The sequence below is a fragment of the Barbus barbus genome (genome assembly GCF_936440315.1).
Source record: "Barbus barbus genome assembly, chromosome: 19".
Classification (NCBI taxonomy): domain Eukaryota; kingdom Metazoa; phylum Chordata; class Actinopteri; order Cypriniformes; family Cyprinidae; genus Barbus; species Barbus barbus.
Window position 1 is genome coordinate 22,299,613 of NC_136747.1, and position 16,480 is coordinate 22,316,092.

At 37.3% G+C, this 16,480-nt stretch overlaps 1 protein-coding gene across 2 annotated transcripts in view; it reads right to left on the minus strand.

Annotated features, from left to right (window-relative positions):
* LOC306884806 (histone-lysine N-methyltransferase ASH1L-like) overlaps nucleotides 1-16,480 on the minus strand; it is a 31,018-nt gene that overhangs the window by 3,700 nt on the left and 10,838 nt on the right. For both annotated transcript variants that reach the window (XM_079441007.1, XM_079441008.1), the window contains 21 exons: nucleotides 14,346-15,066; nucleotides 11,803-11,976; nucleotides 11,617-11,711; nucleotides 11,169-11,242; nucleotides 10,688-10,733; nucleotides 10,376-10,484; nucleotides 10,090-10,296; nucleotides 9,243-9,389; nucleotides 7,731-7,839; nucleotides 7,188-7,349; nucleotides 7,012-7,082; nucleotides 6,620-6,792; nucleotides 6,370-6,522; nucleotides 5,821-5,875; nucleotides 5,451-5,583; nucleotides 4,828-5,097; nucleotides 3,525-3,611; nucleotides 3,233-3,323; nucleotides 2,621-2,759; nucleotides 1,060-1,232; nucleotides 762-928 (listed from right to left, as the gene is read on the minus strand). In XM_079441007.1, coding sequence (XP_079297133.1) covers nucleotides 762-928; nucleotides 1,060-1,232; nucleotides 2,621-2,759; nucleotides 3,233-3,323; nucleotides 3,525-3,611; nucleotides 4,828-5,097; nucleotides 5,451-5,583; nucleotides 5,821-5,875; nucleotides 6,370-6,522; nucleotides 6,620-6,792; nucleotides 7,012-7,082; nucleotides 7,188-7,349; nucleotides 7,731-7,839; nucleotides 9,243-9,389; nucleotides 10,090-10,296; nucleotides 10,376-10,484; nucleotides 10,688-10,733; nucleotides 11,169-11,242; nucleotides 11,617-11,711; nucleotides 11,803-11,976; nucleotides 14,346-15,066 — 3,356 coding nt within the window. The remainder of the gene's footprint in view (nucleotides 1-761; nucleotides 929-1,059; nucleotides 1,233-2,620; nucleotides 2,760-3,232; nucleotides 3,324-3,524; nucleotides 3,612-4,827; nucleotides 5,098-5,450; nucleotides 5,584-5,820; nucleotides 5,876-6,369; nucleotides 6,523-6,619; nucleotides 6,793-7,011; nucleotides 7,083-7,187; nucleotides 7,350-7,730; nucleotides 7,840-9,242; nucleotides 9,390-10,089; nucleotides 10,297-10,375; nucleotides 10,485-10,687; nucleotides 10,734-11,168; nucleotides 11,243-11,616; nucleotides 11,712-11,802; nucleotides 11,977-14,345; nucleotides 15,067-16,480) is intronic.

The following is a 16,480-nucleotide window of genomic DNA, read 5'->3' on the forward strand; positions in this document are numbered from 1 at the left end:
AATAATAATAATGTTAATAGCTAGTACAGCAATTAAAACATGAATAAAACTAATTTATTATTGTATTAATATGTTATGGGTGAATATTCGTAAAGAAATATCCAGGTCAAATTTCACTATATATATATATAAGAAAACATATTGTGATATAGTGTAAGTTTATATGCGACCCTGGACCACAAAACTAGTCTTAAGTCGCTGGGGTATATTTGTTGCAACAGCCAAAAATATATTGTATTGGTCAAAATTACTGATTTTTCTTTTATGCCAAAAATCATTAGGATATTAAGTAAAGATCATGTTCCATGAAGATATTTTGTAAATTTCCTACTGTAAATATATATAAAAAAAATAATTTTTGAAATGTAACATGCATAGCTAAGAACTTCATTTGGACAACTTTAAAAGGAGATTTCTTGCACCCTCAGATTCCAGATTTTCAAATAGTTGTATCTCGCCCAAATATTGTCCTATCATAACAAACCACACATCAATGGAAAGCTTATTTATTCAGCTTTGATTTAAAAAAAATGACCCTTATGACTGGTTTTGTGGTCACATTAAATATTGAAATGTGCACCATTAAAAGACCAAAATATATTTTGTGATACAATATAGCCATATTAAATGATAAAATATATAATATTACACAAAATAATATAATGTTGTCATGCAAAAAAATCTTCATGTTCTAAAAATCCTTCTTAATTTTTCACTTTTTTATCAGTTTTGTGAGATTCCTAGCTTATACAACTACTCACTGAGAAGTCCCTCTTCGGCGTCAGTTTTTTGGGGAAGTGGTTGAATGCATAGGGCTTGGTGCACACTGGGTACCGGTTGCGGTGGATCTTGTAGAACAGGTGTGCTGATTTATCCAGCCGGTAGTCACAGATGTAAACGTCCTGTTCCTTTACCCCTTTCGGACGACCTGAATCCATTAGCGACAGCATGAGGCATTAGCATGCAAAGTGTATGGTGGTTTTCAGTATGTAACATCTGGTTCAGTGCATTTCTTGGATCTTTGTTTATATAAAACTGTTGTATGTGTGAATGTCTCACCCTTGCAGTAAGTATACAGGTCCAACACACAGCATGTTCCCACCACCGCCTCCAGTGGTATGATCTCATACAGAGGCACTCGGAACAACTCGTTATGATAGAAGCGGCGGGAAGGAGAGTGGTGCGTCTCATGGGGACGGAAGTAGTGATGACCAAAGGCAAACCTCTCACCTCTAATGAGAGAGAAAGAGAGTTGAGATCAAATCTAAGGTCCATGCTTCTTTTAATTAATGAAACAAGCACTGATGAGGTGATTTAGTGAAGACAGACATATTCAAATTTATAAAGCACGTTTAAAAACAGTCACAAGACTGACCAAAGTGCTATACATTAAAAATCTAACACATAAGACAGAAATAAGACTAATTTAAGCCTGGACTGAGGGACTAAAAGGAGATTCTGATCACTGGATCTTAGACTTCTAGTAGGAGCATAAAAAAAATATTCCTTTCAAACAATTCCACCTCTACAACCAGAAGCTATTGACAGGAGGATAAGAACTTTGTTTAAGCCTTTACTCTAAACGTTACGGTGATAGGAATGTTGTTCCATGGCCAACAGGAATGCCATTGCTTAATTCTGAATCAAGAGTGCAAATAAGTATTTGAATAAGAACGTTTGATAGCACTTTAGTTTATGGACCAATTCTCACTATTTACTAGTTGCTTGTTAGCATGCATACTACTAGCATGCTGGCTGTTTATTAGTACTTATAAAGCACATACAAATGCCTTATTCTGCAACACCATATTTTAGACCCCAAAAATGGATAGTTCACCCAAAAATGAAATTGTCATTATTTACTCATCCACATGTTGTTCCAAACCCATAAGACCATTATACATCTTCGAAACACAAATTAAGATTTTTTATTGAAATCCGAAAGGTTTCTGACCCTCCATAGACAGCAACACAACTGACACGTTCAAGGCCCAGAAAGGTAGCAAGGACATCGCTAAAATAGTTCATATGACATCAGCAGTTCAATCTTAATATTATGAAGCTACAAGAATACTTTTTGTGCACAAAGAAAACTAAAATTTCAACAGCACCCCACGCATGGGTCGTGGTACTCTCATGAACTGACACAGAAGAAAAGAAACTGTTGAATAAAGTCATTATTTTTGTTTTCTTTGCGCACAAATAGTATTCTCGTAGTTTCATAACATTACGGTTGAACTAATGATGTCACATGGACTATTTTAACGATGTCCTTACTACCTTTCTAGGCCTTGAATGTGATAGTTGCGTTGCTGTCTATGCAGGGTCAGAAAACTCTCAGATTTCTTCAAAAATATCTTAATTTGTGTTCAGATGATGATTGAAGGTCTTGCAGGTTTGGAATGACACGAGGGTGAGTAATTAATGACAGAATGTTTTTATTTTTGGGTGAACTGTTCCTTTAATCCAACCAATAGCTTAATTTAACAACTACCTCACTAAGTATTAATTAACAGCAAATTTGGAATTTATTGAGGCAAATTCATTGAGGTAGTTAATAGTAAGAACTGGTCCCCAAACTAAAGTGTGACTGAACATTGTGTGGTGTAGTGAATCTCACTTTTCGTTTTTCCAGAGTTTCTCAATACGGAAGATGTCCAGTTTGTCTCGGTTGATATGAGACAGGAGACGGTATGACTGACGGACCGGCTGGCCTTCTGTAGTGCGTCTGCTGTCTCTCATGAGGTACACACAGTCACCTGCAGAAGCCACACGCAAACATAAAATAAACCTAAACACATTTGAACCAAAATATTACAATATACACTACAGCTGGACTTCTCATGCTCACCAAGACTGCATATAATTGATCAAAAACACAGCAATATCCTGAAATATTACAATTTTAAATAACTCAATTTTAAAATATTTTAATATTTAAATGTTATAAATTGCCACTCAAGAAACATTTCTTCTGATCAATAGTTGTACTTAATATTAATAGTTGTAAAAGTTACTGCTTGTTATTTTTTAGGGATTCTTTGATGAACAAAGCTCAAAAACTGAAAAAAGAATTGTAATATAAATATCTTTATTGTCTTTTTCTATATAATGTGTCAATGCTGAATAAAAGTATTAATTTCTTTAAAAAAAAATAAATAAATACTGACCCCAAACTTTTGAACAGTAGTGCAGATTTCATTTCACAAACACAACACACACACACACATACCCTGATGCAACAGTAAGTCATCACGAAGCAGGCATATATAATAGATGGATCCTGACTGGGCATAACTGGGTTGGGGCACCATTGGGACCTCCTGTTGAAACATGACAGGAAATACATATGACAAACACACACAAAAAAAGCTTTCAAGAGTTCCAAACTTCCTGAATGACAGAGGAGATTTTATCCTGGAATGACCTTTAAAATGTTGTGATAAGAGACCATATGGCCGTGCTAAACATAGTCAGAGAGGAAGAAAGAATTGTAAAGTTACACAGACTGAAAGGTCACATACCCTGTCCACTGGACGAGGGTCACACTGCTCACAGAGATAATGCTCCACATCTGCCTCCAATCGCATACAATCACAGTGCTGCCACACCTGACAGACAGAAACAGAGAAATAGATTAGCTATACTTCCCCCAATCACACATGGTTTCGAATCAATACACAACATATTACATGAACAACATGAATAATGAAGAATTAAATTAGTATATTAGCCAGTGGTTTTATTGCTAACAAAACCTAGAAGTATTGAAAATCATTTTTTGGTAACTGAAATGAAGTAGAAATAAAAGAAAATATAAATATTAGATGAAAAACAAATTTGAATTGGAAATGTTGCCTTACAAACTGCTCTAAATGCAAGTTTAGGTTGACATACTCAGATTAATAAAAGTAAAAATGAAAAAAAATCAAGCTAATTAAAAAAAAAAAAAAAAAAAAAAATATATATATATATATATCTCAAATTTAGACATGGTTAAACAGTGGAAATGTGGTAGAGATTTTGATTTTAAGCCCTTGAAATGCAATCAGCAACAAAAGAAAAGAACTAATTTCACTATATGAGCACGCTGTCTGAGAGACTTTTTCTGAGCGCTGTTGGAGAGGTGCACGCACATGAATACAGTGCTCATAGAGAGTTATTTTTGCCGCTTTATAGGCCTTGAACAGTTAAATACACACTTGTATATGACAAAATACCCATCTTTGCAAGTATCTTTGTAAACACAGTAGGTCTTAAGTGAAGGCAAACAGCTGCGAAAGAAAACATGTAACAGTATATTGGACCCGGGCAGCTCTTAAAATGACAGCAGTCTAATATTCCTGTTGTCTGTCATTCCTGTTAATCAAACAAAAGTGTTTTTTTTTTATTTAGGCTAGTATTAGTTTTTTTGTGATACGGACACTGATGACAAGAATTATGACATTTCTATGGTATCAAAAATGATGATATCAAAAAAACCTTATTAAAAGCAAAAATAACTATATCAAGATATATATTGTTACCGAAAAATAAAATGACTCGCATTGAGATATAAGATTTTGGTCATATTGCCCACCCCTAGGATGTTGCAATGCAGCTAGTTTGGTGCTCTGGATGGTTGCTTTTATGACAAGTCAAAAGACTGTATTCCCAAGCCTCTTTACTATTCAGGTGCCTAGATATGAAATCTGATCACTCTTTGCCAATTTTACAGTCTACCGGGTGAAAATCTTTAGTTTGGTCACTTTGAAAAGTAATGCCACAGAGTTCTCCTCGACAGGGAGATTAGGGTTCAAATCCCTAATCTTAAGAATGACCACATACCATGCACTTCTCACACTGGATCATGAGCCCCTCGTCCTTGTACATGCCACAGATGCAGCGGATCACATCATCGTCTTTGTCATGGCTGCCCCCTCCGTCATGGTGGTGGTGGGCGTGGTCTCTCTCCAGCGAATCAGAGCTGTCGGCCTCACTGGCCGTCTCACCCACAATCTCGTCAATCTGAACAGCAGCCTCATGACGCGCACCATAGTACGCCTTCCTCAGCCGGCACACATCACGACCCACGGCAGACTTACGGCCATAATATTTCTGTTGAGAATAAGGAAAAGTACAAGTGAGATTCAGAAATATAATGCAGAACAAGCCAGAGAAGATTCTTTGAAGTGATTTCTACATGTCCAATTAACTGTGAAAAATATACAATATTCATCTTTGTCTTTATTCTTTACTAGTTCTTTGTTTTTTTATTTAAATGAGGACAAAATTACTGACTGCACTGTTTGTCTAATCACTTATCACTTCTTACATTAACTACAATGATTTTTAAAAGGAAAATCAACTATACCGTGATATATATTGTTACGGTAAAATAAAATTACTAATTTCGCGAGTACCGCCCATCCCTATTTGAGAGTAACAAGTATAAGAGAAGTGGGACTAACCTCAGCATTACGAAACACTTTCAGCATGTCTGAATCAAATGCCTCGACGGTTTTGTAGTGTCCAGTGAGGATCTGCTTCTCTATGGTACTGAGATCTAGCGGATCGGTGACCTTCTCATAGTATTGTACGTTCCTGTTGATGCATATGGACATATCACAAAAAGCAAGCATTGCCATGAAGATGTTACAGTGACCCATAAGACACATTTTTGATCGTTCTCACTGCAGTTTTTAATACCTCAGAATGTTATAAGAACCATATTTGCAGGTCTCTGACAACCTTTGTAGACTCTTTAACTGCACCAAATATTTAAAAAGTACATATTTATATAGTAAATAATCTGTGCTAAGAACATAATATTGTTCTCACCTCTTCTTAGAAGGCAGGTTAAGCAGCGGAGCAGCAAGAGTCTGACCAGATGAATCTTCAAAAAACAAGAAAGCAATTGAGTATGTGAGAATGCACATCATACGCAGTGTTTAAGTGAAAGCAAGTCTCATGATACTGAGGCAATAAAACAAAAATGCACTACAATTACATTGAACCTAGAATCAACATTCTAGATGAAAACAAAATCAAAGCTTTTCGCCGAATCGCATAACTCGCTAATTGAATTCTGCATAACTAAATAATTTAAAATGAGATTTCCATCAGGACAAATAAGTAATGAGTGTCATAACTTGGTAATAAGTTCATAACCGATTGCAGTCTAGACAATCGAACAGTCTCACAAACTACAAATGCATGTCAAAATCAGTGTCTACACCATGATTATGACCTTTGCTTCTTGCTTTGCATAATAAAAATTATTATGCAGTCATTAAAGTGACTGATCTTATTGTTGGCAATAGCAAAAACGGCTGTTTTTTTTTTTTTAAGTATGATGGTGTTTGTGTGAATGAATTGGTGTCTGTTTACCCTTGTAGCTTGTGATCATGTCACATATCTCCTTGAAGATGTGTGCCAGGCGTGCAGTGCGGGTAACTTCTGTGTTCTCCTCGGCTGCTGCAAGTCTGCGTGTGCGCACAGAGCGTGATGTCTGCAGCGCTGAGAACTGAGTCAGAAATACATCTGGAAAAAAGCAACACACAATGCTAATCGTGCAACATTTACCTGAATAATGACAAACTTGAGATCAAGTTGATAAATTGTTTGCATGTCCACACACCTGACTTGATGTTGCCGTCATCACGGATAACTCCTCCCCAGCGTGTGTAAAGAGACAGACCACTGTTCTCCCTCTCTCGCTCTCTATCTCCCTCTCGCTTCAGAAGGTCCTGTTTCTCCCGCATCTTCTCCCAATTCCGCAGCAGGAACACTCGATGTTTCAGCACAAAGTTCCTAAATTATACAAGAAACCAGTGGAGGACATCTGATGTGAGAGATTGGTCTACTATTAAAGTCACTCTGTTTATTTCAATGTACCAAACGTAAAATTAATTTATTACTGTTTTTGCTACAAAAACATCCTTGACTGATAATTGGACTTGCAAAGCATGTAAAATATGACCCTTTAAAACCAGCCGCCCAGAAAATAAAAAGTGTGTGATGGCATCCTACCTCTCTCTGTTTGACATAGGCTTCATTAAAAGGTGCTGGTAAAACTTGCTGCTGTCACTTGACTCTTCCTCCTTAAAGGTAAAAAAAAAAAAAAAGGTTTTGCATTAGGAAAACGTTGTACTAGCAGCTACTGTAGCCAATAGTAGTGCATCATTATTGAATGAACTGTGTCCTACCCGTTTCTTCAGTGAGTGTTTGGACTTGCGTTTCTCTTTCAGTCTCCCCAGCCTCCGGGCTCCGCCCCCTGATCCGCCTCCTTTCCCAGGCAGCCCATTGATTCGCTGGCTCTTGCCACCAATGATGCCACGGCAACCCTCTGAGCCACACTTGCAGGCTTGCTGCATAGCAACAAGAGCAGAGAAACATTATCATTTGGCAAACAAGAGGAAAATGTTAGACACCTACTACAAGTCCAATCCACCAGCATATGAAAATAGTGATGTTCAAATGTTAAAAAAAGGAAAATAAATGTCAACTATCAGAGGTAATCGACCTTGTTAATGTGAAATATAATAATAAGTTAAAAAAAATCTCTGTGGCTGAAATGATTAAGCAGCTATGAGTGAATAAATCAACACCACCGATCCGGACGAATGAAGTACAAGCATCCGCTACAACACAGCTGCATAAATACAGACTTGTGCACGTGTATCTACATGCTTCAGACAGGCACATTCCTGACATGCAAGATACGGGTGGCTGCAACTCTTCCAACGTACCTGTTCTTCTGTGTTGAAGGAGTGGAAGTTGTAGTCATATGTCAGTTCTGTTCCGTTGCTGATGTCTTTCAAAGCAAACAGACCAACACGGTACACTCCATTCACCGACCTGAGGGAAAGACAGACAGACAGATGATTTAAACTCAACCTTAGTCAAGTTTCTAAAGCAATAATACAGATTTTTGCGGCTCTAATTGCACAAGCCATGGTCATTTTTTACAGTCATCGTACACATTTTCACATTAGAAATAAAAAATCTTATATTATTATCATTAGAAACAATAATATACATATATACATACATATATATATTATACACTTTACAAATTTAAAAGTTTGCCGTCAGAGCTTTTTTTTTATGTTTTTGAAAAGGCTCTCATGCTCAAAAAGCTCAAAAATACAGGAAAGCATTAATACTGTTAAATATTATTATAATAATTTATACCTATGGTGACAAACCCTAATTTCCAGCATCATTACTCCAGTGTCACATGATCCTTCGGAAATCATTCTAATATCCTGTTTTCTTGCTCAAGAAACATTTATTTTTATTATCAACACTGAAAACAGTTGTGCTGCTTAATATTTATGTGGAAACTGTGATACATTTTTTAAGGACTCTTCAATGAATATAAAATTCAAAAGAACAGCCTTTATTTGAAATGTATATTTTTTGCAACAATGTAAACATCTGCTGTCAATTTTGATCAGTTTCCTGAATAAATAAATAAAAAATAAAAAAAAGTTGAACTGTAGTATAACCATGTTAAAAAGCCTTGTCTGTCTTACAGATATATTGTAGCTTCATTGCATATGAATGTCGATCCTCGAAAGCAAATTAACTCAAGCATTCTGGACTTGATATTGAGCAACTAGGCTGAGTTGTACATTATGTAATAAGGTAGAATGAGGCCATTTTGGCACAGATGTGGGTGTGTGTGTGTGCTCTAATAGCTAACCACTGGGCAGCACAGCTGTGTCCCCCACCCTAAAACACAAGCTACAGATAATCGCTCTTCTGTGACAAGATGGATGATCTGCCACCATCCAGCCTACAAGCACTGTTTTTAATGTGTGTGTGAAAGAGAAAAACGTAGACAGAGCAAGAGATGGAGATTATTTTCCTGTGGACTATGTGTGAACACCAACACCTAATGTGTGTGTAATTGTGTCACGGTACCAAGCAGATGTTGGTCACTGACCTGGATCTTGAGTTCATGATCTCGTTGCTAATCTATAATCCTTCAGATTTTCAGTAATTATGCTAATTTGGGAAACAACAGTTTCAACAGCAGTGACCTCTTCCCCTTTAATTTGTTCAACATGACCACGGTTTGTTCATAACACAGCAATTTCTAAAGGATAAAGTCATTGCTCACTCAGTACTTGTGGTCGTCCACGTCCCCAGTGACTCATCGTTAGAAATGACCTTTCTGATTCAGAACTTCAGAAGCTGATGGAATTTTATTACCGTACTTTTTGTGAGTAACTCAATGGTTTTGTTTCACTCACCATTTCTGCATCTCACAGTTGGGCTCGCAGCTGTGGTTGACAAAGCGAGCCTCGTTGCCCATGCGGTAGCTGTCGATGACCATGCCGCTATCCAGGTTCAGACAGTAGTGGCCACTGTGGGAGAAGTACTGCTCCATCATGCGACTCCTAAACACAAAACAGACTTGCTGAACGTATGATAAAATTCTTCAGAACAGCAGATTAAACAATCAATCAAGTAAAACTACACTAAAAGCCCTTCCCGATCTCACCCCCCCTCTCTCTCCTACTTCGCTTCCTGTCAACTATAAACTGTCCTATCATCATGAAGTCAAAAACGCAAAAAATTAAATTAATTAAAAAGTAATAATGCTGTAAATAAGTTCAGTTTCTTGCACAGACCAATCATTTTGCTTTCTAAGACCTCAATATATCATCAGGAGCCATGGGTATTGGGTATTAAAGACGGGCAACCGCTGACTTGCATTTTACAAATCACCAAGGTTTCAGCAAAATATCATCTTTACTGTTCTCCTCAAGAAAAAAATCTTGCCTTCATCTTGGAAACTGTGCGCAAGCGCAGTCCTATGCGCACATCTCAGAACCCTGACCGGGACTTCTAACGGCAGATGCAGTGACGCACTGCCTTCACCGATTAGTTTTGATATATTTACAGTACGATATTTACAAAATATCTTCATGGAACATGATCTTTACAATGTCCTAATGATTCTTGGCATAAAAGATAAAAAAAATAAAAATCTATTTTGACCCCATACAATGTATTTTTGGCTATTGCTACAAATAAAGCCCAGGGACTTAAGACTGGTTTTGTGGTTCAGCAAGTCTTGGGCAAAATGTGGCTAACCTGAATTCCTGTTCGCTGACCACCTCTCCCAAGTACTCGATGATGAATTGGCCGGAACGTAGGGGCTGCTTGGTGCGAATCCCCCAGCCCTTCCCTTCAGCCCGGAAGCGCTCAAGGCACTGCACCCACTCATGCTTCTGGATACGCTGGTTATCACATTGATCACCACATGGACATGCACTTGGAGAACACTCAGCAAAGATCATCCTGAGGCAGACAGAGATAAGAAAACCATGGTATCCACAGCTGCACTAATGGGTAAGCAGAGGAGATGTAAGCCTCTTACCTGTTTAGACAGTCATCCTGACAGCCCTTCTCATTGTGCTCTTCAGGCAGCCTGCAGTTACAGGTAGTGCCTTCATAGCCAGAAAGAGGCTTCACATCCACATAGACATCTAAGAGGGAAAATATTAATGCATTAGTTTCAAACATATGCATGCAAAACACAAAGTGTATAAAAATGAGAGCAGGATAGTCAGGAAAAAATCTACAACTCCCAGTCCTGTCAAATCAGTATATTTATGGAAACAAGCATGTTCTGCTTTACAGAGTTGTTGAGCTCATGAGTAGTGACAAAAACTAATGAATATCTCCTTACTGGATCTGAGCTTCTTGTAGAGAGGCACATCAGGTCTCTTGTAGAGCTACAAAAGAACAAAGATGTATCCTTTAGTATACGGATTAAACTACTTCAAATCATTTTAGATATTAAAACTTGTTTTCAGACAATATATTCTGAACTAAGTTTATTTATATTACCCCTTTGGCAAAATATTTTTCATAAAGGATCATAAACCTTACTACATTTTGTTAGATATATGCTTATACCAAGGGAAAAAGCATTTGCCAATGGAGGGAAGAAAAATGAACTTAATGAAAGCCATTCTCTGAAAACTTAATAAAGAATAATAAAATATTAAAGATAATATTATTATCCTACAAATAAATGTATCTTATATTAAGGATGTTTATTGGAAACCAAGACCAAAATACTGATTAATAAAATGATTTTGAAGCAAAAAACAATAAATGACAAATGCAGCTGTCAACTCAGAGAAAGATGTGTTTTAAGGAGCTACCTGATCATGTTTCCAAAGCCACAGGATGTCATAAGGCAGCTGGAAATCAATGCGTTTCTGTCTCAAGTATTTCCCTGGACAAACACCGAAGACAAATAGCAGTTATTAATTCAATCTCTTTGTCCTTTCACTTGAGGCTGCACAATACCAATATTGAATCAACTAATCACCTCATAACTCATAAACCATAACTAATCAGCTTGATTGCCCATGGGGCCATACATAATGAACTGGTTAGAAATGACAATGAAAGCTGTATAACAGCAAGTCCACAAGCTTACTTGTTGAAATAATGGTTCTTTAAAACTGTTGTGTCGAAAAATGAATCCTAAATCAAACTGTCCACCGAAATGCAATTAGATATAGAGCTAAATTAAGGGATGCGTGTCAAAATCTGCAGACTATTAGAAAACAACTGCAAGCTAAGCTTAAATGAAAAAAAACTCACCAACATGAATGGGTGCAGGAAAAAGGCCATACTCATGTTCACCTGGAGTGTACTCTAATTTCTCCTTCTTTAGCTGTAGCAGCTGACTGCGAGGACTGATGGGGAAATGGAGACAGGTTAAGTTTATTTTCCTGGTATATGAACGTTCAATAATAAAATGGGCTTGATGAGTCTGTTCATCCTTACTCCTCAGTCTTGTACACATCGGAGTAAAGCCCAGCCTTTTGAAACTTCTTTTTGGGTGGTCTAGCAACTCTCTTCTCCCGTTGACTGGTCACTGATGGGTTTGGGGCTTGTTCCAGGGAAGTAGGGCCTGTGCACTCAGGGGAGGATTGGGCATCAGGTTTTCCCTCCAGTGCACTGCAAAGAAAAGCAGTAATTTATTATGAGATTAACCGCCGGTTTCACAGACAAGGCTTTACAGGAATGGGAATTTGACATGGGAATTTACAGGAATTGTTGGGAATTAATGAGAAATTTATAAAACTTTGAATCATATAAAAACATAAATATAAACATTTTGTTTGATCATAGGCTCACATGTATGCAAATTAATACACATTTTAAATGACATTTTTGGATTTTTGGGGGGGAATCTGTGATGCTTTTTTCAGGATTTATTGATGAATAAAAACTTATGAACAATGTTTATTCAAAATATAAATCTTTTCTAACAAAAGTCTTTACTACTACTTTTTATTAATTGAGCACATCCTTGTTGAATAAAAGTATTAATTTATTTCCAAAAAAGAGAAAAGATGCTGAGCCCAAACTTTTGAATGGTAGTGTATTGTTAAAAAAGGATTTCTATTTTAAATAAAATGTTCTTTTTTTTAAACTCTCTATTCAAAGATTCCTGAAAAAAAAGAATCACAGGTATTAATAATAAAAAAAAATATTAAGCAGCACAACGGTTTCAAAAATTGATAAATAAACATTAGAATGATGTCTGAAGAATCATGTGACACTGAAGACTGGCGTAATGATGTTCAAAATTCAGCTTTGCATCACAGAAATACATTATATTTTAAAGTATATTACAACAGAAATCCATTATTTTAAATTGTAATACCGGCAAACCTGCACAATATTACTGTTTTTTCTGTATTTTTGATCAAATAAATGAAAGCTTGATGAACAAAAGATATGCAATGTTTAAAAACATTAAAAACAGCAATGTGTCCAAACTTTAGACCAGTACACTTCTGTATGATAACAGAAAACTTGCTAGCAGAAGGAGCATCACAGCTTGAGCTATATAGCACATAACTCATAAACTGTCTAGCTACGGTATAAACACTTTTTGGTATTTACTAGTGAAACTTAAATCCCATAGATCAAATATATTTAGAATATCAAAACTTAGATGTAGTCTTTGGGCTCAAATGCAGCAAGTGTGCTTCAGAGAAAATGGAGGGGAATCCCCCTCTTAGGTAACTAGAGGGATTGTATGTGGGGGACGGTCATTTTTAGACTTTTGTTTTATTATCTCACCTAAATGTATGTTCAGTCAGTGTATTTGTTTTTACTATGGTATAGCCTAATTTAGTTGTACAGTATATTACATACAGCACATGGAAGTTTTAAACTATTTTTTGTAATATTAATGCAATTTATATGAATACTTACCAAGATGGACATTTTGATATTTTGTGTGCAGGATTTAAATAATGATCTGTGCATGTTATGGAGGAAAGCACAGTGCATGTAGGGGGTGTGCCCTCAATAGCCCTGCAGTAAACAGTGTGCTGTGTACATGCGATTGAGCAATGTGTAGGGTAGAAATTAAATCTGGTTGTTTTAACCAAGATTATGCTGCAAGATTTTGTTCTCAACTACATTTAAGTTCCCAGTTCCTGCAAATTTCCAGTTTATTCCCATTAATTCCCATATATTCCTGTTAATTCCCATGGAAAGTTTCCAGTCTTGAAAATTCCCGGAATTTTGCAACCCTACTAAAATGTAATTCTGAGCTTTTGCAACTGAAGGAAATTTGCACTGACTGATCTCAAAATATATCAGTGCCTTTGTTTTGTCTCAAGATGCACACCAGTAATGTTTTTTCAAAGGCATGTTAAAAAGAATTTACTTAAATGTCTTAATTGAACTAATCCTGGCTTAGTCTAAACCCTGTCTGTGAAACCAGGCCTAAGACTTTTGTGGCATTTAAGTCAACATTAAATTGATTTGATCATTACAGCAGCATTAAAGGTTCAAAAAAGTTAATTGTGGAGGATTGTAAAAAGGAAATTTCAGAGAAAATTAATTAGATTTTACAGAAGCTTTTTTTTGTCCAGAATATGGAGAAAGAGATATTTTAAGGGAAGAAAATAGGTTGATTTTGTGTTCATTTTAAACAGGTTTTGGAAATGTCATGCAACGCATCATATTTATTTCAAACTTGCATGCTGATCCGTGTTAATTCAAAGCCATTACTCCAGTCTTCAGTGTCACATGATACTTCAGAAACAAACCTAATATGGTGAAATGGTTCTCAATTACTTATCAATATTGAAAACTTTTCTGGAAACTGTGATACATTTTTTAAGATTCTTTGATGAATAGAAAGTTCAAAAGAACAGAATGTATTTGTTATCTTTTTTATAAAAAATGTCTTTGTCAATTTTAATCAATGTAATGCATCCTTGCTGAATAAAAGTATTAATTTCTTCCAAAAAAAACCAAATAAAATCTCAATTTTGAACAGTTGCATATTTTGTACCACATACCTGCGAAAACAATGCATTTCCTCCTGCGTCAACCATCCCTTCCCTCCTTCTGTTCTAGCTCTTGCCATCACATCTTCCTCTCTAGCAGCTGGTCGTTCTTCTTCCTCAACCTCTCTTTCCTCCTCCGGTTCCTCTTCTTCCTCATCGCCTCCTTCTGTCTCCCTTTCCCAGAGTTTTCTCTTGCGTCCCTTTCTGCGCTGTCTCTGTATTACAGACTCAATGACGTCAACCACGGTGTCTCCCTCCCAAAGCACACTTCCTCGGTGCCTTTCAGGTAAAGGGTGGTTCTCCTGTTCAGATGTCTGTGGCAGGGGCGACGGGGGAGGCGAGGGCAGCGGGTGCTTGCGGGGGCGGCCTGGACCTCGTCTTTTCACCACATTGTTTCCTGTGCGTGCTTGCCTCTGGAGCTTCTTTGCACGAAGGATCTTGTTGACATGGTGCAGGTTATTTTTGGGAGGGGGCTGATGGGAGTGATGCAAAGGGGGAGAGTCATGACAGCATGCGGGCTGGGAGGAGCACGTGGAGGGACTAGCCTGGCGGCTGGAGGGCCGGAGAGCTGTGACGCTTCCAGGCTGGTCGAGAGTGCAGTGAGAAAGGCAAGAGGCAGAGTGTGAGAGGGATAGGGGAGGGTGATGGTGATGGTGGTGTCGATGATGGGGACCCTCAGAAACCTCAGGAACAATGGATTGGCCAACTCGGTTCTGTGTGCCAGACACATTTCCTGTGATATTAAAACAAAAGGTGGGTTGAGTAGCTGAAAAATTAAACAAATTAGAACACAAATTAACAGAAGTCTCCCCATTGCCCAATGTCTCACATTTGTAATGTGTGTAACACAATCCAAAGCCTTAAAAAATAAATAAATAAATAAATAAAAATAAAAAGCAAAAAACTAAATCAAGTCAAATAAAAGCCGGAGTATACCTAAAAACTGTTAGCAGCATGTATTACTGACTGGACTTTTTGGGTGCTGAGCAACACTGAATACAAGTAATAGCAGCCTGCCACTGACTGAGCTAACTCTCAAAGTCACGGTTAGATCATCTTTTTATACAGCACATTTATTAGCAAGTAAATAACAGAATGGGGAGTTGTGGAGATAAATTGGATTATAGTTGGTGTAGAAAAGATACTCATCTCCTAATAGCCAAATTCTAATGTAGCTGAAAATAACCGTCTCACAGATTCAAAAAAGCAAGCTACGTGTATTCATGTGTGCAGGGCCTCATTAACTGCGTTCCCTCTATCCTCTATTATCCCTTTAATTAACTTACTCTCAGTCTAACTCACTTTTCAACACAGTCTAGTCTATTATGTTCTCTTCATCTTATCTTTCCATCAGTCAAACCAATCCTTCCACATCTTTCTATTTCATAGTATTTTTTTTCCACAATTCCTCCATGCAAGACATGTTACAAGTCGGAGTTTAATACTTACTTATGGTTAGCGCTTTGCTGAAATCACATAATAATGACTGCCTTAGCAAGCACCACTACATATGTGCACCAATTCATCAACTAACACTTCCTTCCAATCGCATCTATATTCATGGCCTTTGTCTTATTCTTGTTTTTTATCAGTCCCATTTTCCTCCAGCACTTAATCCTCCTCTTTTACGCTCTCATCAGTTTCTTGCTCTCGCTGCTACAGTGAATTAATGGTACAGTCAATGACCGTTGGATGACCTCATGTCCTGAGCTCTAATCCTGGATTACATACTATACTTTGCCGTCTCACTAGGGACCCTCTATGCACGAGCACATATACACAAACACACTGTTCACCCATCCCAGCATGACTGAGAGCCTACTCTATTATGAAAACTTCTCCGTTTCATCTGGTTCAGCACTGTAACATTTGAGCAGGTGCGTGTATGTCTGAGTGTGAAGAAATTTAGCCTATTTGGAACCCCACAGCTGTTGGAGTGTAGAAGAAATTATGCTGGAACTAGCCATTAGGTAGTAGACTAGGTAGTATACTGTCGGACCTTTAATGACAAGCTGCAACTTCAACCAGTGTCATATCAATCGCTATAAACAGACCATGCTAAATGTTTTTGATGTGATGGCCTGGCCCTGAAATCAATTCAGAACACTGACAGGAAGTACTGGAAAAGAATCATAAATTTGTGGCAT